Raw genomic sequence first — 27,199 nt, forward strand, 5'->3', positions numbered from 1 at the left:
GGAGGTAATCTCAAGTGGACGTGTGTGCTTCATGGACAGTGCAGTCAAAGATTTTCATAGTAGAATAAGATAATTCAAACTCCGGCCACCCAATGCAAAGGAGTGTGCTCAAGTTCGGTCTTCTAAGAGGGCGTTGTCCCCTCCTCTTTCTGTGGCATTTGGTGACGGCTTGCATAAGATGTGCGCTACCGCCATCTACAATGCTAAGGGAACTCCATTTATCAACCTTAAGCCTCCAAAGGTCTCCTAACCGAAGGTCTCCAAAAGGGGCGTTCACATGACATCACATGGACCCAGGAAATGCATGGGCTTGAATCATCTTACTCTACTCTACTCTCTTTGGTCCAGTCAGTGACATGTTTGTCTCCATTTTGGTCCGTGTGGTTTAGCAGGTCCACCAGCAGTGCAATGAGCTTGGTGTCCTGAGGGCTATTTGGTTCGGCATCGGGCATCAAGTTCCGATGGAGCATGGAATGCAGGGCCATGCGGAACTCCCGCAACACGGTCCATGACTCTGTTGGCATCTCCCAGCGCACGAGGGAGCAGCCAGGCAGGGTTACCTCAACACGGCCATCAGCGACTGCTTGTGAGACAGACAGACAGACAGACAGACAGACAGACAGACAAGGGCAACAGGCATCACACATTGGCCATGCTAATTGCATTTACCACTGTGCCAACTGTTCACTGAAGCAGACCTCATTAGCACAGTAGGTCAGATAATTAGCGAAACCAAGTCTACCGGCGAAACGGATGAATGCCAAGTCTAACGGCAGATGGGATAACAACCATCAGGATCTTTACTTGAAGCTAGGATGTTTAACTCTTTCAGTGGGCATTGAAAGTAAATTCAGTAAATGCAACAGTGCAGATGGAAACAGACTTAATTGTGTACATCCGATGTAGTTGCTGCAAGAGCTGGAATGGCTTACCGTTCTCTGTGAGATCGCAGTCGGTCATGAGAAGCAGGCCAAGAGGATGGACGGAAGAGGAGTCCCTGATGAACACCTGTCCGTTCGACTGGATCGCACTGAAGAAAGTCATCCAACGGCTAGGAAGCTCATTTCTTCCTCTGATCACACATTGACATAATGAGAAAAACACACACTTCTTCATTAATTACAAGCCAGCACCACCACAACTTCATTGAGTGGTCTGTGTAGTCCTTATAGTAACTGAAGCATCAGTTGTCTCATTAATGCATAGTAAAGCCAAACACCGGTTGTTACCTGTTGATGGTAGCCCGATGCATGATAACTGGACCCGTCTGGGTGCGGTAAGCGAGGCCGTTGGGTCGGAATCTGCCTTTCTGGACAACACCTCTGTTCACCTGAATGGATATTCAATTAAATTTCATTCATATAGCTCGACAATTGTGAAACTCATCAATCTGTACAGACATCAGGCAGGATAAACAATGAAAACACAAAAAAAGAAATTCTAAAATGTCACTGTATGAAAATGCATACTTCTGAAACGCTGCAGTCAACAAATATACATCTTAAAGTATGTCACAGAAGTGAGTACACCCCTCACATTCCTTCAGATGTGTAAGTACGTCTTGTCATGGGACAACATTAAAGTGATTTCACTTTGACACAAAGAACAGTTGCCAGCGTACAGCTTACACTGCCGCTTCACTTTATTGTTCACTCCAAATAAAATCTCCAGAAATGTGAGGAATGTACTCATTTCTGTGACGTACGTTTCCCCTCTTTGGATCTGGGTGAGGTAGGTGTCAGGCTTGTACGAAATTCCGAATGGAAAGAATTTCAATTCAAAGTAATGCCATAATACCAACACTAGGTGGTGGTGTTCTATGTACTTTCAATTGGTGGTGTAGATTAAATTCAAAGAAATTCAAGGTAATGACACCATCTAGTGTTGGTATTATGGCATTACTTTGAATTGAAATTCATTCAATGTTTGGAAGTCAGAGGCGTGCTCAGTCCCTTTAGGAAGATGAAAAAAGTATTCTTGTGGGTGCTCTTTGGTTCAAGGTTCAATGTCAAAAAAGTTGCTTGAAAAGAGAAAAAACTTTTCTTCACCAAGGCACTCCAAAAAGTATAGCTACGCGTGGGCAATTTTAAAAGTCCTTAATGGACATGTCATAATAATAAAGACATTTTAACTATACTTTTTGGAGTGCCTTGGTGAAGAAAAGTTTTTTCTCTTTTCAAGCAACTTTTTTGAAATTCTTTCCATTCGGAATTTCGTAGAAGCCTGGTAGGTGTGTGTACCTTTATGAGATTTGGGTAGAGGCCGGCCATTAGTACAGCTTTGAGTAGCTCCTCCTCATCGCTAAACTGGTTGTACGATGATCCGGGGCGCAGACACTCATTTTCACTGGGAACAAGACAAGCCTCACGGAGGTTCTCACCGAACTGACGAGCCAGGCCTGTGGCAGGAAGGTACACCATCAACACATCAACAAAGGTAATGCTGCCTGGCACCAATTTACCCCCAAAAGGGAATGAAATGAAACATTGGGTGGGAACGAAATGCCCCCAACACCGTTAATACTGCCTTATGCTGTAAACTAAATGAACCCTGGCACTAACTGTAGCAGTTACTCTGATGAAGGCCTAGTGCCGAAACGTCAGCACCAAAGGAAAAATAAAAAAGTGGTGAATTGTGAAGAAGCAGTGTCGCGCTCTTCCTTGAGCTAAATGACTACTGTAGCAGTAAAATTAATATTGGCAGACAAGCAACTCAGCTGGCATCCCTGTTGAGGAACCCTATTTAACCATTTCCCTCCCCCAGTTTATGGAGCGAGCTTCTTTAGTACACGTGAGGTCCCATTTGGCTGTTTGTCCACTGTCCATTACAACCCCATAATATATGAAGTCTCACCTTGAATGAAGTGCAGACTTTGCCTGGATAGGACAAAATGTTCTGTATACTCGTTCTTGGAGGATCGGTCCGACTCGTTCCTCCAGCCCTGAATAGCACGGCTGAAGATCATGAAGTCGCTGCTGGTAGATCCTCCCAGCTCCTCTTTGGCCTGCGTGTTGTTAGGGGGAAATGACAAATTATATTAACATGTTAAAAGTCTCAAACACTCATTCTATTTAAACCAAAAATGTCTTCGGTGAGTGGTGTCCATAGTCCCCCTACACCTCGCATGTCACGTGTGGATTAGATCAAACTGGTGCGAGCTCATTGTCTCCTGAGGATTTGTGTTCAACTTGACTTGTGTGTTGTTGATGGGACTTCTTCAATGACAGCAGGTTCTTCAATGACAGCAGGATGAGAGAGTACTCGAATACAGCTAGTGGTATGAATGTAGGCGGGTCGTTCTCTAGTAATCACTTCGGTGTAAATGGTGTGGCAACCCGCACAGTCACCTGGCCCCGTGGCCAGCCTAAAAACAGCTAGGTGAATTCCTCTTTTAATAAAAAATCCTGACCAGAACAAAGTGTGTAGCAGCTGTAGCCGTTTGAGATTAGGGGTGGGCGGTATGGCCAAAAATGTATACCTCGGTATAATTTTAGCCACGGTATATATCACGGTATATATCACGGTATTTTACATTTGTGTAAAATGTAAGCATTCCGTCGCAAAATGTAGCCTACAAAACACTTTTTTTTTACTTTTGCATTTTTTAAACATTTGCATTTTTGTAATGTGTGTGAATTCTTGCTATTCAAATCTTTTGAAAACAAACAAAAACTATGTAAAATGCATTTTGCAATGCAATGCAATGCAATGCAATAGGCTACAACACTGTCAATTTCACCAAGTCTAGAAGGGGTTAAACTAGGGAAGGGAGGGGTGTCAAACTGAACATGGATTTTATCCAATAAATCGTTCATTTGACCCTTTTTTCTATTTCTGGAGTTGCTGGGGGTAATTTGGAAATGTGTGCTTGCATCTGTGATTATGCCAAGCCTAATGGTTCAGCTGTTATTGTTAAAGTTAAAAAAAAAAAAAAAAAACGAACTTTAACATGAGGCAGCTAGCAATGCATTGTAGAACTAATGCATTTAAATGGCAGCTATCACTGCAGCAGCGGTTAGCGTGCTAACGTTAGCGAAATCGCTAAATCACATTTTAAACAGTGAACAGTCATCTAAGTTACTAACACCCAGCCAGATATCGTGAATGATATTATCTCACNTAGACACAGTAACATACAGTAAGGCTGGCGCAAATGTAAAGCAACCAGTAGCACATAGATTTAGCACATTTCTGTTGTCAGACACCAGCATTGACATGAATGACTTGGGCTGTTAGCTTGCTAACTTGCTTTTCACACACCACTGTACATTAAATTGTGGAGACCAGAATCGAAATCACATACAGTTTAAAACAATAGTTCACTACACTAACTATACATTTTACACTTAAAGCTTAAATGAAATTGTGCTTCTGTTCTACAACCACATTCTTTTGCTACTACGAGAGACAGTCTTGTGGATGTTCAAAACGTTGTCTATTACTGCCATCTGCAGGACGCAATGCGCTATGGCGGTAGAGCGGTATGGACAAAATCCATACCTTGGGGGGAAAAATACCTCGCACGATAGTATACCGTCCATACCGCGCACTCCTATTTGAGATAGAATAAAATATTAGATGGAAGGCCATGCCAAGTTTCCTCTCACACTATCATGTCATAATAAAGACCAGAAAAAGCCCCAAAAATACAGTATATAATTTTTTAAAAATGCAGTAAGTAAGTAAACCATAAAACTGATCTGACCTGGAGGATAAGTTCTCTGTTCTCCATGCTGTTGTAGAATGGGTCTCTAGTGAGGCAGGCTGCCACAGAGATGAGGGGCGAGACACAGCGGTAGAGAGCAGCCAGCACCAGGACCTTACCCAGACGCGGGTCACAGGACATGCAGGCCACACGCTCCCCCAGTGGGGTCAGACGCTCAGCCTGGTCCAGCACACCTGAGGGAAAATTCACATGACACAAAGCCAATTTACAATTAGGCTTTCTTGTCATTTTAGCAACACATATGGAATGAAATGTTGTTGCTTTGACTGGCAGTAGTGCACAGTATTAGTGGGGTAAAACAAAACTGTGAAGAATATGACCGTTGAAGGTGCAGGCAGAAATGGTTAAATTTATTTCACATTTTGACACAGAGAATTCTGATGCACAATGAGATAAGATATCATCATGCAATTCTTTAATATAATGAGAGCATTTCAAAAAGGGGTATTGAAGAAAGTTTTCATGAGAGGAGTCAAAGCATGCTCTCACCAATGTCCTGCAAGGTTGTCACAGCATTCCTGATTGCTGCACGGCCTGGAGAATCCAGCACCTGAGATAAAAACTCGACTGCCTGGAAGAGACAGAGGGGCAAAATAAGCTATCAGAATTAATAACCTTGTTTGCACTTGGACTTGTATGGATTAAATTACACGTCACTTCCATGTCAATTTACAATTCCCTAGAATATCCACAGGTGGACCTCTTCGACTTGCCTGACCTTTTCACGTACCAGCACTTTTCAAGAATCTCAACGTTTAGCAATGGTTTTAGAGAGGAGGCCCTCCAAAGGCAATTGTGAGAGGAGGCCCTCCAAAGGCAATTGCAAGCAAAATTGACCAGCAGATTTGGACCCCTCTATCTTTAGTTTGAAGACAGATACAGGCCGTGCAAGGCCGTGGACATGGCACACAAACTTTCTACAGGGACATCAAAGAGGGTCACCTGGGGAGGGCATGTGAATTGAAAAGATATTGAAATATTGAACAGACACTGACAGCTGAGGATTTGTTGAACTTCATACAATGTTGCTCTGTAGGCAGAATTGGGTTGTCTTTGGTTTGTATCCTTTCACATTTTCTTACCAGAGGCTTGATTTAGGTGCTATGTTGAAAATGGCTCTGGAAAATCAGAATGTAGTGTATTGTGATGCAGCAATGATGGAGCATGCTGGCTGCTTGCCTTGCTGTCCGGACTGTGAATCTTGGCTTGGAGCACCAGGTTCTCCAGTGGGGTGCGTAGGATCTCTGGCACAGGAAAGGCAGTCATGGAGTCCAGGGAGGAGCGTGGGAACAGGTGGTAAGCATGCCCAGGCTGGCACCTGCCTGCCCGGCCTCTGCGCTGGGTGACGTTGGAGCGCGATACCCACACTGTGTCCAGGGTGGAGACCTACAGTGTGTGTGTATACATCAAAAGTTAATAACGCAAGTTGAAAATAACACTACATTTCATAGATTTCCAAAACAGCATTCCTACTTCAAAAACAAACTCAAATCACTTTTTAAACATGATTTTCCAAATCTGACCTTTGTTCTTGGGTCATAGTTCTGCTCCTTCTGACACCCAGTGTCTACGACATACACTATGTCGTCTATGGTGATGGAGGTCTCTGCAATGTTGGTTGCCAGGACAATCTTGCGCTGGCCCTCTGGGGGGCGCTGGAACACATTCTGCTGCTCTCCCACGGACATGCTTGAGTGCACTGAGAAGAGACAAGGACAGATTGACTTATCATACTTCAACCCTGCTTTCAGTAACAGATTCAGCACATGTGCAGATAAAGAATTTTTCACAAAGCACATCACCTGAATGTTTACTTAACATTTTGATCATAATATACAAAACAATAATATAGCCGTAAAATGTGCAGTTGTCATATTGCAGCCCCTCTAAAGGACAGTCAAGAGCAGTGTTTCCCAACCAGGGTAGGGTTAGGCGTACCACTAGGGGAATGTGAGCACACTGTAGCAGGTACCCGGAAATAATAATAATAACTAATGTATGGAGCGTAGTCACATTGGGATAGAGGAAATGACAAAAAAATGCTTAGATGGTACTCAAGACAAAGAAGATTGGGGAACACTGTGGTAGAAGACAGCCATGACAGGCGGGGACTCACAAGGCAGGATCCTCTGTGAGCCAGACTGGTATGAGGGCATCTCCTCCAGCCTCTTCTGCACAGCCTTTATGTCTTGCCAGCCAGGGAGGAAACACAGGATCGCACCTGAAACCGCACACAGAACCAGGTTAATAATCAGTGTATAGACCGTGCATCTCACCACTGCACCACTTGCTGCAAATGCTAGGAGAGTTGTACATTAGACAACTGCACCATGTATTATTGTCTTTGCTTCCAACAGTCGTGTTAACCCATTGGCGCCTGAGCCCGTTTTTAGAAAAGGTCCCCAATGCCTGAGGGTTTTTTGAGATAAGAAAAAATGGTTGGAAACTCCTATGAAAAATTCAATATCTCAGCCTCTGGAACACATAGGGACATGGGACAAATTGCATTTAAAAGGTAAAATCCTCTGCTTTCACGGGATTATGTTCATTTAGCATTGACACTAACACATATTCCTTAAAAAAATCATGTCTCATAATCAAATGATTGAAAAAAGTTTCATGTGCTTTCAGGATAATACTTGATGCTGCTATTTATTATAGGCTTAGGCTACTAGGCTATTGCTACTGTTACAATAGCAAACTATAACTAAATCATAATATCATTATTATTATAATTATTAGGCAGTCATTTCTGCCATACATCGGGGGACATTTGTCTAATACAGCCACTTGCTCTCCCACCGGCGAATATGGCCGTTTTATTCCTCCAAACGTTATGCAGAGACCGATGAGCAATTTCATCCTATTTTGAGACATGGCTCCACTTTGAGCTGGATGTGTGGCCGCGCGTCTATAATCCGCATGTCTACCGTTGTCTGCCTCACCAATAGGCTATCACCAGTTCCTCAGTGAAAATATTCTGAAATAGACCTATAGGCTATCTAAATTACGTGCTTCCTCAGATATTGGCACCTTCGCCAATTGCCCCGAGTGTCGGAGTGAACTTTTGGTAACGTCGGGGGCGAAATCTAGCTGACTGTCTATTTGGAAACCACTCGCCTACCTCTTCATGCGGCCGCGGCAAATCACACTCCTGCTCTCTATCTAAAGGGTCTTCAATCATATTTCCTTTCCTCGATTAAAATCTCTTCATTACCGTTCAACTGAACATCACGTTCGCTGTAACAGCGTGTCTCGCGAACCAAAGCCTTTTTTTACCTGTGTGAAATGGCCCACGTCTGCAGAAGCGAGCATGGTTGATTTCATTTTACATTTTTTGTCAACGAATCAAACTTTTTTTTTGTCACATGGTCTTTAAAAAATCGAGAACACCCACCTCTTGTGTATTTGAACAAAATATTGTGCATTGCATCTCCCATGCGTCTTGAAAATATTGACAAATTTTTGCAACAACCGGCGTCAGGGCCAATGTTGCGTAACGCAACAACCGGCGTCAATGGGTTAAAGTAATCGAAGAGAGAGAAGGGAATGCTTCACTGGGTCACTTATCCAGGTCTAGTAAAAAATGGTGCTCATCAAAAAAACTTGGGCATGAAAACTGCAGAGAAAAGACAAAAAAAAAAAAAACTTTTGAGGCCCTCCTTACTTAAGTTAAAAAGCCTTGATTAATAATAGTTTAATAAAGGCTTTTTAACTTAAGTAAGGAGTGCCTCAAATGGTGTTATTGTATCTTTTCATGGCAGTCGTGTTGAGTACCTGGCTTGGAGGATTGGTGTATGTGCTGTATGACCTCAGCCACCAAATCCGGGTCTGGGCTGGGGTCATCCGCATCCTGCAGACGACAAGACACATCAGATACTTCACAAATATCAGTAGCTCAACAGCATATTATATGCAGGTCTTTAACAAGTTAGGTTAGCACAGCTTTGCCAGCTCCACTTGTGTCTATTTAGCTCAAAGCATGTGAGAACTACACAGGTCTGGTGAGATCAAGGCTAGGATTTTTTCACATTGCTAAAAAAAATCGCAGCATAAACTACAATTTAAGAGGTGCAATCTTTTTTATTGTCACCAAAGTGTTTTGCCTTGAAACGTATAAGTGTTCTGTCTGTCCTTTGCGAGAAGAACCAATCCATTTTACACATGAATGAATACACACACACACACACACGCACGCACGCACGCACGCACGCACACGCACACGCACACGCACACGCACACGCACACACACACACACACACACACACACACACACACACACACACACACACAGAGTGACTGACTGACTGACTGACTGACCCTTACCCTCTGCCCCGCCGCACCCAGTCTTCTGGCCGCAGCTCCCGGCAGCTCCCTCAGGACCTCTTCCATGTACTTCTCCTGCACGGGGTGCATGAATCCCGGCACTCGCAGCACGGGGCAGCCGCCAAAGTACTGGGAGAGCCGCTTGGTGTCGCCGGTGGCACTCATCAGCACCAGCCTTAGCTGCGGGTTGCGGGCCAGCAGCGAGCGCAGCAGGGCCAGCAGCAGGTCCGTGTTGACGTCGCGCTCGTGCACCTCGTCCACCACCACGTGACTCACGCCCTGCAGGGTGGGGTTTGCCTGGAGCTTACGCAGCAGGACGCCCAGGGTCAGGAAGAGCAGCGCCCCGCCACTGCTCTCAGGGGGACGGGACTCCAGCCGCACCTGTATGGCAGGGGTTGGAGAGTAGGGGAGGGGAGGTGAGGTGAGGTGAGGTGAGGGAGTGCCATGGTGGAAAGGCAAGCAAGACAATAACATTGCAATTCAAATTCTTCAGTCTATATGAATAGTCTGGTTGGTTTAGTATTTCTCAATGGGGGCTCTACAGCCCCCCCAGGGGATGTAAGGGAGACCTATGGGGGCTTCAAAAGAATACAGCTGAGAGGAGGGGTGCTCAGTCGCTATTGGGCGTCATTAGCCTTCTTTATTTTAATACCAAGGGGGGTTTTGTCAGGCTTATAATGAGGTAAAGGCTAGCAAGCTTATGATGAGGTCAAGGGGGCTGTGCTAAGTAAGCACCTCATAACGACTCACCACAATTATATAAATTACATTACATTACATCAGATTACACTTAGCTGACGCTTTTCCAAAGAATGCAAAGCAACTTACAGATATTTACAGGGTATTAGTTACAAGTTATTAGTTGACGCAATGCGAGGATTGGGTGCCTTGCTCAAGGGCACCTCAAGAACAAGAAAAATCTTGCTACACACATAGTGTGACTAGACTAGACAGTGATGGTTATCCCCCATGGTGCGTCCCGAGACCAACCAACCCATCAAAAACTATTTTCTAATCTTAAACTAGTGGGGGAGACTATTGATTGTGGTGTTACAATTGATTGTGGTGTGACTATCGATTGTTGTACTTCATCTACAACTGAGGAACTGGACTGCAATATCTACACGTAGACTCTGGTCCTTTACCATTACTAATGAAGACCATCAAAATGTCCTATTCATAGTCTTTCCTTCATTGAGGTAATCCATGTGTGTTAAACCAGCTTGAAGTGGCAGTGTACTGTATGTGAATTGTGGAGTCGTACTATTGTCGTAGCTAGCACAAAGGTGTGGAACTGCATAGGGTGGGTGGCACTCACCTGGTAGCCCACGCTGCGTCTTAGAGCCGGGCCCAACTCGTGGGCCACCCGCTGGGCCACGGCCACGGCACTAATTCGCCGCGGCTGCGTCACCAGGATGTTGGCGGACGCCCCCTCACCCGCGCTCACACGGCCCTCGAGCAGGAAGCGTGGGACGCGGGTGGTCTTGCCGCAGCCGGTCTCTCCAGCCAGTACCAGGACGCGAGACCCCTCCACAGCCAGCAGGACGCGCTCTCTGTGGGCGTCTATGGGGAGGTTCGTGCCCAGGCCTGGAGCTGCTCGCTCCCAGCGTGCCAAGAGGCGCTCGTTTAGCCTCTCCTCTTCCTCTGGCGTCAGCAAGCGGAGCGGCCGGCCCGTGATGGCGTCCATGATCACAGGGTCCTCCTCCTCCTCCCACATCTCACTGGCTGTTGCCACTTCTTCCCCCTCCTCCTCCCATTCTCCTGGTACTGGATACTGAACACAAAGGGAAGGAGGAACACACGTCTTAACACGCAAAATCAACTCAGATTAGACTGAATAATAATAATAACAACAACAACAACAACAACAACAATAATAATAATAACTGGTGAATGATTACTCAATCAATCTATTTAGGTAACTGTGAATAATGTTAGGGTCACATGCTTTTAAAAGAGAAATATGGGTAGCTGAAGGGTAGTCATGTATTTATTTAGGCTGCACGATTTTACCTCACACAAAACAGTATGGTTAGCATATTCTCCAAAGGAAAAATGGGAAAGCAAACACAAACAACAAATAATAATATTGAACGAACAAGAAAACAAATAAATTAACAAAAGCAAATGCATAAACACCTTGTATTGTATCAATGCATTTGTGCATTTCCAACTTTGTTGTGCTGTGGGTCTTGCCCCACAGTTCTTTGCAACTTTCGTCTTTGATTGATACATATTCAATTCATTCTACGTTCCAGGGAGAATATTCATGACTTGCAATCAGGTATTTTTATTCAAATGATTTCTATATATTTATTTCAAATTAAAGATTTAATTGTCAGTACAGGTGGAGCGACCTCAATCAACCTGCCACTCTGGCACGGGAACTGCCACTCATGAAACACGCGACATACATGACCGAAACCAAGCGCTACATTTAAAACAACTTTGCACTGCAACAGGGGAAAAGGAAGACGGCAAACCTGGCAGAGATATGATTCAATAGAGTTCTTCAGATCGCTGGGGAGGTCAATGTAACACGGCTCTCTTCGGTTCCTTGCTGCTTCCTTAACTTCATCTCTATGGTAGTCTGCGTGCGTTAATGGTTCGTTGTTTTCATCTAGGAGTTCCCGATCCTGAATGAAATAAGACATGCATACATACATGACATGCCGACACAAACAGGCTCTTGAACGCACACACAAACACAAACACACAGAGCTGTACCAATGTCCTCTACATGCACAATTTATTAACCCATTGTGTCCTGGAGCGACATATACGCTGCATTGAAGTTCTTGAGATTTGAGCTGTTTTATAAAAAATGTGGGTATGTTATAGCTGAATGAATATATTCTAGTGCAAAATGAAGGTGCTAGCTTTTAAATGCAACTTATTTCATGTTTTTATGTGCTTCGGAGAGGGCACCTTTTCCCAAAAAGGGCTTAGGCTAAAATGGGTTAATGTGCATTTCAAGCATTTGCATATCTTGAGATCTTTAAGATGTGAACCTTTAATCCAAGGCACGCCAACGCAGAGGCTTTTCTCTCGGCTTCTGATTTATTGCGTCCATAAGCCACAAAAGTACATTCCTCCGGCCAGCGCAGGGTCAGTTTGCAGGTTTTCACCTTCGTCCCAACTGTATGGTAATGGACCAGCTCCTGTAGGGAGTGAAGCAAATGTTAGTATTGCGAAGTATAGAGTCATTAGTTTGCACAAAATCACACACACTAAAAACTCAATCATCATCACACAAAACAGTATGGGTTGATGCAGTTTACATCTGATGAACAAGTTGTGTAATACACAGCTACAAAATTCTCACCTTCATTTTGTTGGAGGACACTGCTGTCTGAATGACCTTTCCTAGAAGTGCTTTTGGCTTTGAGAAAGTTGCCACAGCTTCCTGAAGTCTTGGGTCGTCCTCTGGTATCCTTCAGAATATATCAAAACGTCAATTTCTATTTTGAAGATCTATTTCACATCAGATATTGAAGCAAATTCGACCTTTCTTACTTAGGCTGTGCTTTGTTGCTCCTGTGCTGTGCCCTGCTGAAAGCCTCCTTTCTATGCGGCAGGTCTGCATCAATTTCCTCTGCATCTTGCCACAAGGACGAAGGAGAGGCTCGGCCCCGACTCTTTTTCCTGGAGATATTGCGATCCAAGACCCCCAGTTCCTGCAAAGACAAAAATGGTCACAGTGACTAAAAAACAAATCGTTCAGCTTTCACAGCTGGCAAAACTTGACCGCTGAGTATGTTTGCGTGCAAAGCAAAAAACGGAATCAGCTGTAGCCTTGAATTGGAAATGGGAGTAGTGCCACCACTGCTCATCTCAGACAGCAGGGTACTTGCCCTCAGTTTCTGACATGCTGCTGCTGCGGCGTAGCGCTCTGCCAACACCTTCCGTGCGCCAAAGCCCTCCGTCTGGATCTTGTGCGGCCACATAAGAGTCACCGTGGCTTTCTGAGGAAGACAGGAAAGAAGCATGTAGCGGAAGTTGCAAAGCTAAAGGAAACTGTGACACTAAATTTAAAATGTGGGGGTCAGGGCGGGTCAATGAAAGACAGTTAAGGAAAAAGGTTTAAATTCTCATTAGAAGTAGGACAGCTTCAGCCTTGTCCTGAGGCAGCATGTCTTATTTTGAAAAATACTGTAACACACACAGAAAATTCCACCAGCGAGGGCAGGGGTGGTTTGGGTCTGACCTTTATCTCCCCATCAGTGCATGAGTACTGAATGAGGGAGGACGGATCCTTAAGTCCAAGGGAACGAGACAACGTCTTATAAAGAAGAGCTTTTGGTTCTGGAAACTCATTCAACAGCCTGGGATGATCTGGACAGAGAGAAAAAGCAAACATAGTCGGATATTACCCGGATCATTCATTCAGCAATCAACAATAGTATTATCCATTCATCAAGACCATCCCAAACTGTGACCAACCATTTCCCAATGTCCTAGCTCAAGCATTCGTCTGTTAATTTTGGGCTGGCATTCTAATAGAACCGCATAGTCTGATGAGCTGCCCCTTTTTTCTTGTGCTTTCCCCCCAGTTTAACAGGCTGTCACTCCTGCCTAAGGTCACCTCTATTTCCAGCATCTCCTCTGCTCTACTGTACTGTACTGACACAGGTTGTCAAATGAAGTTAAGGGTTTTCATATGCTATAGTATTATATCAACATATCAACCACTATGTTTCTGTGTTATCCTCCCCTGACGATTTAGACAAGAAGACTGAACATATGTATTGTGTTCTACATTTTTATTAGATCCCTCTGAGATGCTATGACTAACCTTTGGCTATTTCAGCCGTTTCTTCTAGTCCTTCAGCAGCTCCGGTTTTGGTCCTGTATTGGGTCCTCCAGGTACCGCATATTACTACTTGTTTACTGATATTTAATGGTTTATTGCCAAGGTTGCACAAGGTACATAATCGCACGAGTGACACACCGGGCAGCGCCATGATGGAAACACAAACACAACCGCACAGAACGGACTTCCTTGTTGATGCCGGTAGTTTTCGGGCCTCGAGCGCCATCTGCTGCTGTGGGGGAATTTGGCTATAGTTGTAGAATAGATGCTTTGATGCAGATGAAATAATAATGCAGTGTTTGGATGGGCCTACGATACACAGACATGGGGATAGAGGTCCATTAAAAGATCCAAAATCATTCAATTATCCAAGACAATTCATTTGCCATCGTTGTTGTAGTGCACATGATCAGGTTTGAGATATTAAAATACTGATTAATCAGTGATTCTTCAAGTGTGGTCCAGGGCCCATGGGCAGTGGGTGGAATAAGTAGTGCACTACTGTACAGGGGTGCTCACAGGGGGGCAAAGGGGACAGTTGTCCCGGGCCCAGGGAGAGCGGGGGCCCAGAATTGGGTCCTTATTACATTGAATCTATTGGGCAGGGGGGCCCTTTCAGATGACTTTGTCCTGGGCCCAGCAAAAGCTGTCAGCGGTCCTGGTACTGTATGAAGTGTAAAATATATAAGGTGGTACGGTTTAAAAAGTAGTGAAATGTAATGAGAAAAACTGGATATTATTTGAGTATTTAAGTTGCTCTTACAGGACTGCTTTTGGGGAAATGTGTGACACAGGCTGGTTTTACTGGTCCGTCATCTGCAATATTATATTATATTATATTATATGGTTGTGACGTCATCTGTCGAATGCTCCATTCATTTCAACGGGGCTCCCCAACGTTCGGACGTCTGTTATTTTTCGATAACGGACGGGTTGGTCTATAACAGACCGCTGTCAATGGCAACAAGACTTTTCACTGCTAAAGCGACTTTTCAACAAGACTCTAATGAGCTGCTGTGATAGACAGCACCCGTTGTCCTGGCTACCGCTGTCAATGGCAACAAGACGTTCACTGCTAAAGCCACTGGCTTGTATACAAGTCAGTGGCTAAAGCGAATGTTTCATATCACTCCGCAGGGCGTCCGGTCTTTTGTCACTCTAATCAGCTGCTGTGATAGACAACACCTGTTGTCCTGGCTACCTAGCTGGCACTGTTTTGTTTTGCGCAGCAACAATCTTAACATTAAATAGGTCTAAAGAAATGTCCCCGCCATGTGTGAATCATTTAAGTATATCCATATAATAAGCGGGTTAACTTTCGGCGAGTCGGTCGCTTTGTGGAATAGCAGCACTTCAGAGAGAACAAGACCCCTCCGCTCCGCGTCGGGGTCTAAAGATTCTCTCTGTCGTGCTGCTATTCCACGGTAGCGACCTTCTCGCCGAACGTTAACCCTTACATATTATATTATATTATATTATATTATATTATATTATATTATATTATATTATATTATATTATATTATATTATATTATGTTATATTATATTATAGTACATTACTGTTTAGTCCAAAATGCTGCACTATTACTGCAGTTTTACAGTTGAAGCACAGGGAATGCAGTGACTTGGACACGAAAACACTGCAAACAAAAAAGCTGCTTTTTTATTTTACTGCAACTTTAAGATCCAAGTTGTGTTTTGTGGATATAGCACCCTTATTTTTCCCAACATCAGCTTAGTGTTGTCACCAAAATGTTGATTCACCTGCTGCATGGCTAGTCCTTTCTCATGTCTCAGATAAGGGGGAAAGCTTATAAAGCCAACTAGGCCTCAGACTCCAGTGCACACACAGAGGGATAATAATGGAACTAGTTTTGGTTCTGCTTCTGGCCACAACTGGTGAGTGAATTAAATGCATTCAGTTTTACTGTATGACTAGTCTGACTCTGAGATGAGAGATCGGATAAAACTATGTCTCATTTTCTTAGTGTAGTCCAATCCAGTTCTTTGATAAAACAAGAAAAAGGTTCATTGAGTTCAATTAAAATTGTTAACTGTCAGATGTTTGTTGTGCTGTACGACAACTGCTCTATATAAGCATTACAGATAGCAAAATTGATTTGCTCAAGAGGGATTGTTCGAAAAGTGGTGGTGCATTGATGTGGTGTCCTGTACCTGTTCCGCAGTGTATGGCTGTGGTACGCCCACCTATCCTCCAAACACCAACAGGGTGGTGAATGGGGAAGAGGCTCTGCCCCACAGCTGGCCCTGGCAGGTACGTATGTATGCAGTAGGGCTGTAACGATATTGTATCGAATCGAGAAATCGTGATACACAGAGTCACGATATTGTATCGTGATACAAGGAGGCAGTATCGTGATCGTGTTTTGATGCACATCAGCCCAGAAAACAACCACAGGATATGAAGTGATAGTGCTTCCAAGCATCATCGTTATTATATAGAAACTTTTTAAAATTATCAGTCGGCTCTTGTAACCTATTCTATAAACTATCATAGTTTCTATTCATAAAGTTTACAATGTCTGTAAATGTGAAATCGTGGACTGTATCGAACCGTAGGTCATGAATCGTGATACAAACCGAATCTCGAGTTGAATGTATCGTTACAGCCCTAGTATGCAGGGCTGCTCTTGGTGCCAAACAAGTTTCTTGGCTATCTATTCATTATGTAGGCCCCTAAGTGTGTACGTATGTAGTATGTATATATGTAGGCCTAGTATGCATGTATGTATGCAGGGCTTGACACTAACCTTTTCACTTGCCTGCCATGTGGCTAGTGGTTTTCCAGAGTCACTAGCCATCCAGCTATTCTACTAGCCACAAATTAGATTTTTTTTTTTTTTAAATGATCATGATGCTGTACATCTAACGTCAGAAGATGAGGTGCTAAAGCAAAGGTTTCTACATGGAAATAAAACAAAGAAATAGAATCTGAGTAACTGAGCTTTTTCTTGAACTTAAATACAAACAATTGATACACGCGTAAAATGCAGAATATATGCTATTCTGATATGTCAATCATACCATTGAATAAGTACCTGCCAAATTGGCTAGTGGCACTGTAATTGTTACTAGCCACAGCCAAGTTTTACCAGCATTTGGCCGGTTGGCTGGTGCCATTGTCAAGCCCTGTATGTATGTAATGTAGTGTATGTGTGTGTGTATGTAGCCTACAGTATGTGTACATGTATGTGAGTATGTACAGGCATTAGGGCTGCACGATTATGGAAAAAAATCATAATCACGATTATTTGGGTCAAAATCATAATCACGATTATTAATCACGATTATTGATTTTTGCTGAACTTTGTAAAAATGATAACAAAATGAAATATAACCAAGAATGAATTGTAATAATTATGTAAAAGGCAATAGCATGAAACTAAGGAGAACAGATTTCTGGCCAGAAACACCAGCCTGTCAGTATGTTCTGGCTTCAAGGACGCTCTCGAAGGTAGGTCACTATTGCCACGATTAAATCCTGATCGAAATCACGATTTCGATATCACAATTATATCACAATTTTCGATTATTTTCGAAGAATTGTGCAGCCCTAACAGGTATGTATGTATGTATGTATGTATTTATTTATTTACTATTTCCTCACGTGTCACTGGAGTGGCGTGACTGGCGTGACACATTGAAGATCACTCAGTGCTAAACCACAAACCCCACGTGAATTATATTTATCACATTGGCTGCATTAAGTAGCCTGCTACGTGGCATTAGAGTGAACTTACACTGGCCCTTACGCCAAGTAGCGATGGGAAAACTAGAGCACTGGGGCAGTGGCAGACCACTTTCTTTCCAACTGGGTCAGTTGTTGCAATCCAAAATAGTATCATGGACGAACGATACGTGAGTTTTATTTACCCCCCCTGTCCGAATTAAGCAGCAGGACATATCAAATAGAAACATGTCAGCGTTAATTGTACCCTGATGACCTCCACAATTTGGGAACCACAACAACTTCTGAATTCTTTGTGCCATCCAGAAGACTCCTTTAATTGGTCATGGTGTGTCTCCAAGGTCAGGGTATCTGATATGGCTGGCTTGAGGTTGTGGCTCACAAACATGGCAGGCTTGGAATACAAAATTGAAACATAGCATTCCCCCTTACTTGAACGTACATAGCCTACCACTTATTGTAATAACATGTATTCAGTAATCACGTACAGACAACGAGATTGAATACAATATGGTGTTATTATTTGTTGTTTTGAAGGCTTTGCTGGAGACATTTTACCCGGTGTGTGGTGCCACACTCATCGCTCCTAACTGGGTGCTCACAGCTGCACACTGCATCAAGTAAGTGGAAATAGTTACATCAACATCCCTTTGAATGTCCCACAGGGTTGCCAGATGAGGCTGATGATTTCCAGCCCGAAAAATGCTTAAAACCCACCTAGAAGCACAAAATCCCACCCAAATTCTATTGATTTCTATGGCAAAAATTGGGCAGGTTTTTCTGCTCAATGCCATTTTTACCAGCACACGGCCATCCTAAGCAGCCCAATTGGGCAGGAAACAGCCCAATCTGGCAACACTGCCCACTGTGGGTTTTTTTTCTGATTGTGCTCTCAAAACAGGTGATTTCGCTATGCAGCAGGATTTTTACTTTCTTTCATAATGTTCTGCTTCATCTATTGAAGTGCAAATTATTTCATCTTCAGTGTGTACACTGTCCAGCAATTCCTTTGTGTCTGCTCAGCTTCCACACCTACAGGGTCGTCCTTGGCGATCACGATCAGAATAAACAAGAGGGCCCAGAGCAGTATATGATGGTGCAGAAAATGATCTTGCATCCCAAATGGAATGACAACTGTGTGTCCTGCGGGTAAGCCAAGTGTTACTCTCCGATAACAGACAGTGAACATCAGAGACTGTGAATTGTGAAGGTGACCCCATGAGTAGGCCTTCTTCCCCTGGGGTAAACATGATGGTCCCACGTGGTTTCCCCACTGCTAAAACAGGTTTCTAAAAAAGATCTATGCAAGTCGAAATGATTCAACATAAAATCCAAATATGGCTTAAATGGATGAGCCAATCGTAGACATCTCCACTGCTATGTGGCATTACAAAATTGTATATTATGATGTGATGGGATTAGTGGATAACATCCAGCTATATGGACAGTTTCAGAAATGGTGAATATTATGAGACAGATAACTGTAATCTCTGATTGCTGTGCTACTTCATCCAGGTTTGACATTGCTCTCCTTAAGCTGGAGAAGAGTGCCATCTTGAATGACAAGGTGCAGTTGGCGTGTTTGCCACAGGCTGACTCTGTTCTTGCTCACGATCATCCCTGCTACACCACTGGCTGGGGCAGACTCTCCAGTAAGTTCAATTCATTTCATTTCACAATAAGTATTCATCATGACTGAAAATTGCAATTTTCATACATGAAAACGGGGATCTTCTCCATGGTCCGCCATTTTGAATTTCCAGAAATAGCCATTTTTAGCTGCAAAAATGACTGTACTTGGGCCATGCTAGAAAATATTAGTTTATTACTTAGTAAACTTTCATGAAAAGATCAAATTTGGCAATAGGCAGCCCAGTGTCAAGCATAGTTGCAGTACCTGTTTTGACCATTTCCTGCACAGTGTACCTTTAAATTAAATGTATTTTTTTTCTCCCATGACATCACCTATTGCACATTCCGACACGTATTTCTTTCTTTTGTTTTTTCATTCTAAAAGTTTTTCCCCATTTTAAAATTGATTGCAATCATGTAACTGTGTGAGGAGGGCTCTGAGCATCTGTGAATAATCCATGTTTCCTCCTCCATGTCTTAGCTGGTGGTCCCCGTCCAGACAAGCTGCAGCAGGGCCTGGTGCCTGTGGTGGAGTATGACGTGTGCCGCCAGAATGACTGGTGGGGCTCCAGTGTTAAGCCCACCATGGTGTGCGTGGGGGGAGACACTGTATCAATGTGCCACGTGAGTACAAGCAGCCTGCAGCGACCCGAGGAAAGCCCCAAGAGGTGCTGGTGGTGGTGATGCTGGTGGTGGGGGGCGGTTGGGGGTGAAGTAAGGGGTGGTGGGAACTATGACATAAAGTAAGTTCCACAGCATGATGTAAATCACACTAGCACAGACTAAGTTCTCCATAAAAAGGTAATGCTGCTTTTAATTTAACTGACAAAAAAGCCCCTAATGATTTTTATCTGTCAAACACAAAAACTCATATAGGTCAAACACAAAAACTCATTCTCAACAACGTATATACTACAAATAGGTCCTCTGGGACTATAGACCTTTATATTACTTCCTATTATTATCATTTTGATTTTTCCTATGAGGGACGAAAGGTATTTTATCTTCCAATTCCTGCTAGTATCATTTTCAGCTGCTTTTGTCATTCTGCTGTTATGCAGGGTGACTCCGGGGGGCCTCTGAACTGCCAGGGCCGCGATGGAAAGTGGTACGTGGAGGGGGTGAGCAGCTTTGTGAGCGGCAAGGGCTGCAACACTCCCATGAAGCCTAGCGTGTTCACCAGAGTGGCATCCTACATCCCCTGGATCTCCCAGGTCAGTAAAAGGCATACTGTACACACTGCAGTCTGCATGTTGTTGTTGTAGTGGTTGTTGTTGTGTTGCTACGTACTACACAACTTGTGTTGTTATGTACTATACAACTTGCTTTCGCACACCTGACCTGACAGTTGTATTGGAGATGACCCATAAGCCCAGGTCGCTGATCAGAAAAACTGTAAAAATGCGGTGAAAACATGTAACTATGGCCATTATTTTTATATATTTTTTAAATATGTTTCTGCGACATGGTCAGTGTATGAGTTTTAATAGTTTTTCTGTTGTTGTGCTGCTACCAAACATGACTGCTGTCATTATCGCCCTTGGGTTTCTGATGTACCGTATCATGTTTTTCTCCTTCTAGACCATGGCCAGCAACTGAGGACAAGTCGTACCTCTCAATGCCATACTTCAAATACATTCAAGCAATTTATGTGGATTTACACTAATAAAGAGATTCTTATAAGTAAATGAAAGATGAATCACCACACACTGGTATCTTTGCTGGTAGTTTATTTGGTGAACAACGCGTTTCGCTACTGCTTCATCAGGTTCACTCTGATGAAGATTCTTATGTCAAAACATATGGATGTACATTACGCAACATTATAGGTGGGAAATATTTATTAACAATTTATTAAACACAATGGTAAATAAACCATGCTGGGAATTACAATTATTAAATGTGGAATTGATTAATATTCAGATTCTCATAGCGAACACTAAGATCTGCACTGCTAAAACAACTAAAAACCATGTATCTCCATGTAAGACGAACTAAAAAAACACAGTAGGAAGAAAGGACATACTGTAACCTACAACTGTCCAATAGAAGAAGCGCAGACGGGTCAATAGAAGAGGTCTACTCCTTGCTGCTCACATTTTTCCTTCAGCAAGGAGGGGCTGCGGGCAGGGCTATACTGCCGTACAAAGGCAATGTGCCGCAACTACTGGACATATTTAGTCAAAATTGAGTTTAGACTGAAAATGGTTTGTCTCTATCTTGAGACCAAGCCTTGTGGCCCAAATGAGTCCCTTTTCATGGTATGTCAAATTTGCAGTAACTACAATATGCAACCTAATACTCAACGTAATACCAATATCCAATGTAATACCAATACTTTGAAGGCCTTTTTCTCAGTTTCAATAGCTACTGCACTTCGCATTTGTAGGGCAGCATATGTAGAGACTTTCAGGGGACCCTGGTCTTTCATGGGATGGGTGGGGCCTGGTTGGGGAGCCCAGGGCAGATGGACTGGCACAAAGGGAGATGGCTGACATGGAGGTGGTTAGGCAGGTGTTGACATTTACAGCCAAGCCCATGGACCTTGGGCACACAGCAGGCTTGTGTACACCACTCAGTGCGCTAGAATTACCTGGAAATACAAAGAGGTGAATAGAGCATTGAGGAAATAGTGTTAATAGCTATGTTGTATAAAACTGACTGGCAGAGAACTATGACAAATTCATGTGTGAAAGATGGAGGCAAACGGATTGCTGATTATGTGCTTAAAGCTAGTAACGCAATAAGGTACCAGGAGAGAAAAGGGATTGAGAGAGAGAGAGAGAGAAAGAGAGAGAGAGAGAGAGAGAGAGAGAGAGAGAGAGAGAGAGAGAGAGAGAGAGAGAGAGAGAGAGAGAGAGAGAGAGAGAGAGGGAGAGAGAGAGAGGAGAGTGTATGGACACACCCACAGACACAGACACACACACAGATACACACACACAAACACACACACACACAGACACAAACACAGACACACAAACACAGACACAGACACACACACACACACACACACACACACACAGACACAAACACAGACATACCCACACACACACACACACACACACACACACACACACACACACAGACACACACACACGCACAGACACACACAGACGCACACACACACACACACGCACACACACACACACACACACACACACACACACACACACACACACACACACACACACACACACACACACACACACACACACACAGACTAGACAGCAAGACATGGGAGCAAACAGCTGGACACATGCTGTCCTCAAAACCACGCTGTACTCCACAAAGCACAAAGCCAAGGGCAAACCAGTGATAGTGAATCTACCATACAGTCAAGGTCTAACTGGACTTGTACAGGGAGTCGGGTACAGGTGGTATAGGACTCCTAGGCCACAGGTTCCTGTAGGCCCCCTTCGGAAGGCAAATTTCACAACATTTACTGGCTTTGAATTAAGGATGATATTTCTATCAACTTTGGAAAGGAGTATTAACATTTAACAGCAATTTAAAAAAAAAAAACTTTTGGACAATCAGCGACCCCCTGGCAGGTGTGGGGGCCCCTACTGCAGCCATATATAGCCTGTGCGACCCTGGCCTGCCCATACACTTCTATAAAATACAGTAGTGGGAGATTGTGATTGAATCTTACAATTTGTTCATCATTATGTTCTGTCAGAAAAAAAACATTTCACAGTAACAGGCACATACACATGATTGAACACACGAGGGAATGCACACACACACACACACACACACACACACACACACACACACACACACACACACACACACACACACACACACACACACACACACACACACACACACACACACACACCAATGCCTTTGCTAGAAAGAAGTAGACAAGCCTGATGACCTTGTGCAGAGGGGTCCTCTTATCCCTCCAGTCGGACCAAACAGTAGAGGGCAGCACTCTCCTCTGGGATCAACATATACACGTAGATCTACCATATGGGGAGCCGAGATGCAGTGGAGCACCTCACCTGTGAATGCCATTAAATATATTTAAAAATATAAAATAAAGTCATATTGTATGATATATAGTCTGTCTGTCCTGCAGGTGAGGGCATGGAGTCTGTGGCTGAACAGACTCAGTTGGTTAGTGAAGGTGTTGTTAAGGGGGTGTTGCTGATTGTCCATAATAAAGTCCAGTCTGCTCAGTGTTCTGCTCTCAGCTGTTGAGGTGAGAGACTCCAACTCCATGCCCACCACTGACCCTGCCTTCCTCAAGGCGCCCGTCTGTCAAGGCGCCCAGCGTCTCTCTTCCTGATGCTACCACCCCAGCACGCTTCAGCATAGAAGAGCACACTGGCCATGGCAGACTGGTAGAACATAAGCAGAAGTCGGCTGCGGACATTGAAGGACCTCAGCCTTCTGAGGAAATAGAGCAGGCTTTGGCCCTTCCTGTAGAGTGCATCTGAATTTGTGGACAGTCCAGGTTATTGTCTATGATATAGAGTAACAATGGTGCTAAGATCATGATTGCAGATTGTGATTGGCTAATTATGACTCAATAGGTAATTCTAAAACCACCTCTTCCTTTGACTTCAAAAGGCAAATGAGTGAGTGTATGGCAGTGGTTTCCAACCTTGGGGTCGGGAATGTCTAGGTGGTGTGTAAAAAGAACGCTGCTAAATGTTACTAATCAATGTAAAATTAATTAATAGATATTCTGCCACATACCACATACAGTCTTATATCTTTTCAGAAATATACAGATATCTACAAATATCTACAGTCTTTTTTCAGTCACGTAAAAAATATGTGTATGGGGTCCCCAGAAGTTTGGCATGTCAAAATGGGGTCCCGGGCCCATGAAGGTTGGGAATCACCAATGTATGGTATTACTGTAGTGCCATTACTTAACGGAAAACAACACCACAACCGTAGGCCTGGATTCACACACCCAGTAACTTTCAAATGCAGTTTCTCTTACACAACAACAGAGAGTGATGATCTTGGGATAAATAATGGACGCTGAAGGTCCTTCAAGAGGGTCTTAAAATATTCCAAACGCACCCCTAATTCATTATCCTTACGAGGGGTGCTCAAGTGGCGCCTGTCATGAGGTGGGGTGCACAGCTTTGGGGTACAGTAAATCTCCCTTCACAAGCCACGGCTGAAGTCCTCTTATATAATGTGGCTGTTTTTCATTTCCCGAGGCCCAAGGTCTGACAGTCAGTGATCCACCGAGGAATGAACGGTAAAGCAGATCTGCACTCAGCGAGCCGACAAACTCAAATAGTTCAGCGTTGGTAATGACACATCGTCTTATGGAAAGAAGTGAACAGCACTCCCAGCAGCCATCTTCAAAGGTGTCGTCCTCTCCCTATTTTTTTTTTTTTTTAAATCCCGCTCCCCGTTTCTCAGAGCCAAAGCATATGAAAAAATATCAGGGAAACAGTCAGATGAACAGAAGGTCTGGGAAACATCTTTTCATGCAAGCGCGTTTATAAGTAAGTCTGCAAAGGCTCCTTGAAGTGACTTGTGGAAGAGTAAAACAAAGATAACGTAGTAGAGAGACAGATTAGGGAACAAAGGGAGGAATGAGATGATGGAAGAAGATACAATCCCCCCCTGGATGGCCCTGCCAAACCACATCATTCACTTGTCAGGTGAATCACTGACCTACAAGAATAACAGGAGGAAGGATAAGCAGCGGCTATAGAACAGGGTAGGAAAAAAATAACCCACACCTTGCAAGCCCATGTCTGAGCTCTGGTTCAGTCTCAAACACTGCTTTCAGCGTTACAGTACATTTCCAGATGAGAAACTCTTGAATGACAGGAATTACATTGAGTGCCTGGATGGAAGTAAAATGGACGGCACACAAGTACCACAATATACTCCCACGTGGCATAGATCAGCATTGCTATTGTGACACAGCTATCCATGTTGAACTAATCTCTGGGGGGAATCTTGTGCAATGCTGGGGACTGTGCCTAAGTGGGAGTCCTTCTTCATAAGAGACGACAAGCCAGCTGGTTGTCATTTGTCGTGGGGCTTGGCAGCAGCGCTGCCACCCCCCTTTCCCCCCCCTGAGTCCAGGGCACCTCATTAAGGCTGAGAAGCCCTCTCCACACTCTGGGCCTGGATTTACGCAAGGCTCCAACAGGGTTTTCCGTGTTTATCTCTCGCTAAAACCCGCAGCATAGTGTTGTAATTGTGATTGATAATCTCCCGCCCTGCTAGCAACCGACATGTACAGGAAGCTGCTGGTGATAAACACCAGCGAAAATACAGTGAAGGAAATGTATTTAAGTATTAGTGTAATCACAAATCATTGTGGAGGATAGACTGTAAAACGAGCACATAGTTTATGATGCTGATGAATTTAAAAATGGTTCACTGGCAATCTGATGAGGTTTATAACAAAATGTTTGCATGAGACATACATGTAGGCCTACTGTATAGGCCTATTTTTTTATGGCAACCTAACACTGAGGTAAAATATTTAAGTCAACAGCTGTGGCTGCCTTGATTTTGTAAATCTAACAAAAGCAGCCAATTGGATATTAATACAGTTACTTCAGTGCATCATGCAGGTGAATGATTCCACATATTAGGTGATAAATGAGAGTCACAAGCATCTAAACATTGCATCAGTTCTGTACTGTAGGCCTATGTGGTGACAAAGATATCTAGGAGTTGATAAACTCTGTGGGTTCACAATCTGGGAAAATGGGATGCTCTCTCTGTAGATAATGAGGTATCAGACAAAAGTATTAAGCTTACGGAACGGAACTTATTTTGCTGCTATAACCAAGGACATCCTCTTTCTAACATCAACTTGCTTACAATTGAACCAATCAGACCTAGATTTAGGATAAAGTTCACACACCAGAAAACACACAGGCAAAAGAGAAAAATATCACAATTCAGTCTGATTATACAGTAGGCCTATATATAGAAAAACTTTGCATGTTCCATATTTGCCTGCCTGCCCCATAATATGCAGAACAATAAGGAGCCGATCATGCAATTTTCCTGACACCATTCTCAGAAGGTCTCAACCGAGAATCTAGCTGACAATGACTAGAGAAAAGAGTACACATAACCTTCAGGATATGGCTGTTTTAAACATCATAATAATATTCAATAATCTTCGAATAATGACATAGCAAAAGACTTTGTAGCCCCTTAATGCACGCTGTACCTCCTGTGGCACGCTGTAATAGATATTGAAATTTAACTACTATAGTACTACACTACTATGACAGTGCACGGGGCCATTAGTAATACATTACGATTTGATCATTGCCATTCTGGTAACAGCTCATTTATAATGCCGTGTCTTAAGGGGTTAAAGAGGAAATAATAGATACTTTTCATATACACTGAGATGACTTTTGCCTAAGCATTGGGTAGGATCTGAACCTTTCTAACTTCATGTAGTTTGCTAATCTACAACGGTGCCTAAGGAGAAGAATTGAACTTGATACTCTTGATACCATGCCAAGCTTTTAGACATTTATCACAACTGGATTCTTAGGAGGCCTAATGCCTCGTCGGAATGCCGGAACCATACACTCCAGATGGAGTCAGAGTTATGGCTCTAGGGGTTCACGATTAAGTGCATTTACACACGGACATGCATGCACTTGGCATGGATGTCCATTTCCTTTACTGATTCAATGTTACAGTATCCTGCTGACCCTCATTATTCAAAATGATTCTTCCCAAATGGAACAGTAAATAGACTTGACCCTATATTCGTCACATTTGCTGGGAAAGATTTTATGACTTTGTGATGCATGTTGAAACTTAATTCACATTTTTGAATGGCCCTGATGGTCTTTCGTTTGCTTGCACGGTGATACAGCATGACACAAGCAGAGAGACAGCGCTAAAAGCCTAAACTGTATACTTTGTAAGTTGTGGTAGTCTTGTTGACATAGGAGATAGGGTTATTGATAATGTTTGTGAAAATAAAAGTTTCTTAACCATTTTTTGGTTGAGTTTTCCAATAT

At 43.5% G+C, this 27,199-nt stretch overlaps 2 protein-coding genes across 2 annotated transcripts; one reads left to right on the forward strand and one right to left on the reverse strand.

Annotated features, from left to right (window-relative positions):
- Positions 1 to 5: 5 nt before the first annotated feature.
- On the reverse strand, positions 6 to 14,016 carry dhx30 (DEAH (Asp-Glu-Ala-His) box helicase 30). Its single transcript, XM_063219983.1, has 20 exons — positions 13,848 to 14,016; positions 13,260 to 13,387; positions 12,907 to 13,017; positions 12,569 to 12,729; positions 12,378 to 12,486; positions 12,064 to 12,213; positions 11,536 to 11,688; positions 10,371 to 10,826; positions 9,053 to 9,433; positions 8,504 to 8,579; positions 6,843 to 6,947; positions 6,250 to 6,425; positions 5,906 to 6,112; positions 5,216 to 5,297; positions 4,706 to 4,899; positions 2,854 to 3,004; positions 2,241 to 2,398; positions 1,230 to 1,330; positions 933 to 1,072; positions 6 to 580 (listed from the first exon to the last, which is right to left on the reverse strand). Exons 1-20 carry the CDS (start codon positions 14,014 to 14,016, stop codon positions 321 to 323), a joined length of 3,468 nt encoding a protein of 1,155 aa, XP_063076053.1. The 3' UTR covers positions 6 to 320.
- Positions 14,017 to 15,726: 1,710 nt separating this feature from the next.
- On the forward strand, positions 15,727 to 20,864 carry LOC134466561 (chymotrypsin-like elastase family member 3B). The gene is made up of 8 exons (XM_063220457.1): positions 15,727 to 15,763; positions 16,051 to 16,139; positions 18,111 to 18,193; positions 18,597 to 18,722; positions 19,089 to 19,225; positions 19,687 to 19,829; positions 20,267 to 20,419; positions 20,787 to 20,864. Exons 1-8 carry the CDS (start codon positions 15,727 to 15,729, stop codon positions 20,802 to 20,804), a joined length of 786 nt encoding a protein of 261 aa, XP_063076527.1. The 3' UTR covers positions 20,805 to 20,864.
- The last annotated feature ends 6,335 nt before the right edge of the window (positions 20,865 to 27,199 follow it).

This window comes from Engraulis encrasicolus, chromosome 16, assembly GCF_034702125.1.
Source record: "Engraulis encrasicolus isolate BLACKSEA-1 chromosome 16, IST_EnEncr_1.0, whole genome shotgun sequence".
Lineage (NCBI taxonomy): Eukaryota > Metazoa > Chordata > Actinopteri > Clupeiformes > Engraulidae > Engraulis > Engraulis encrasicolus.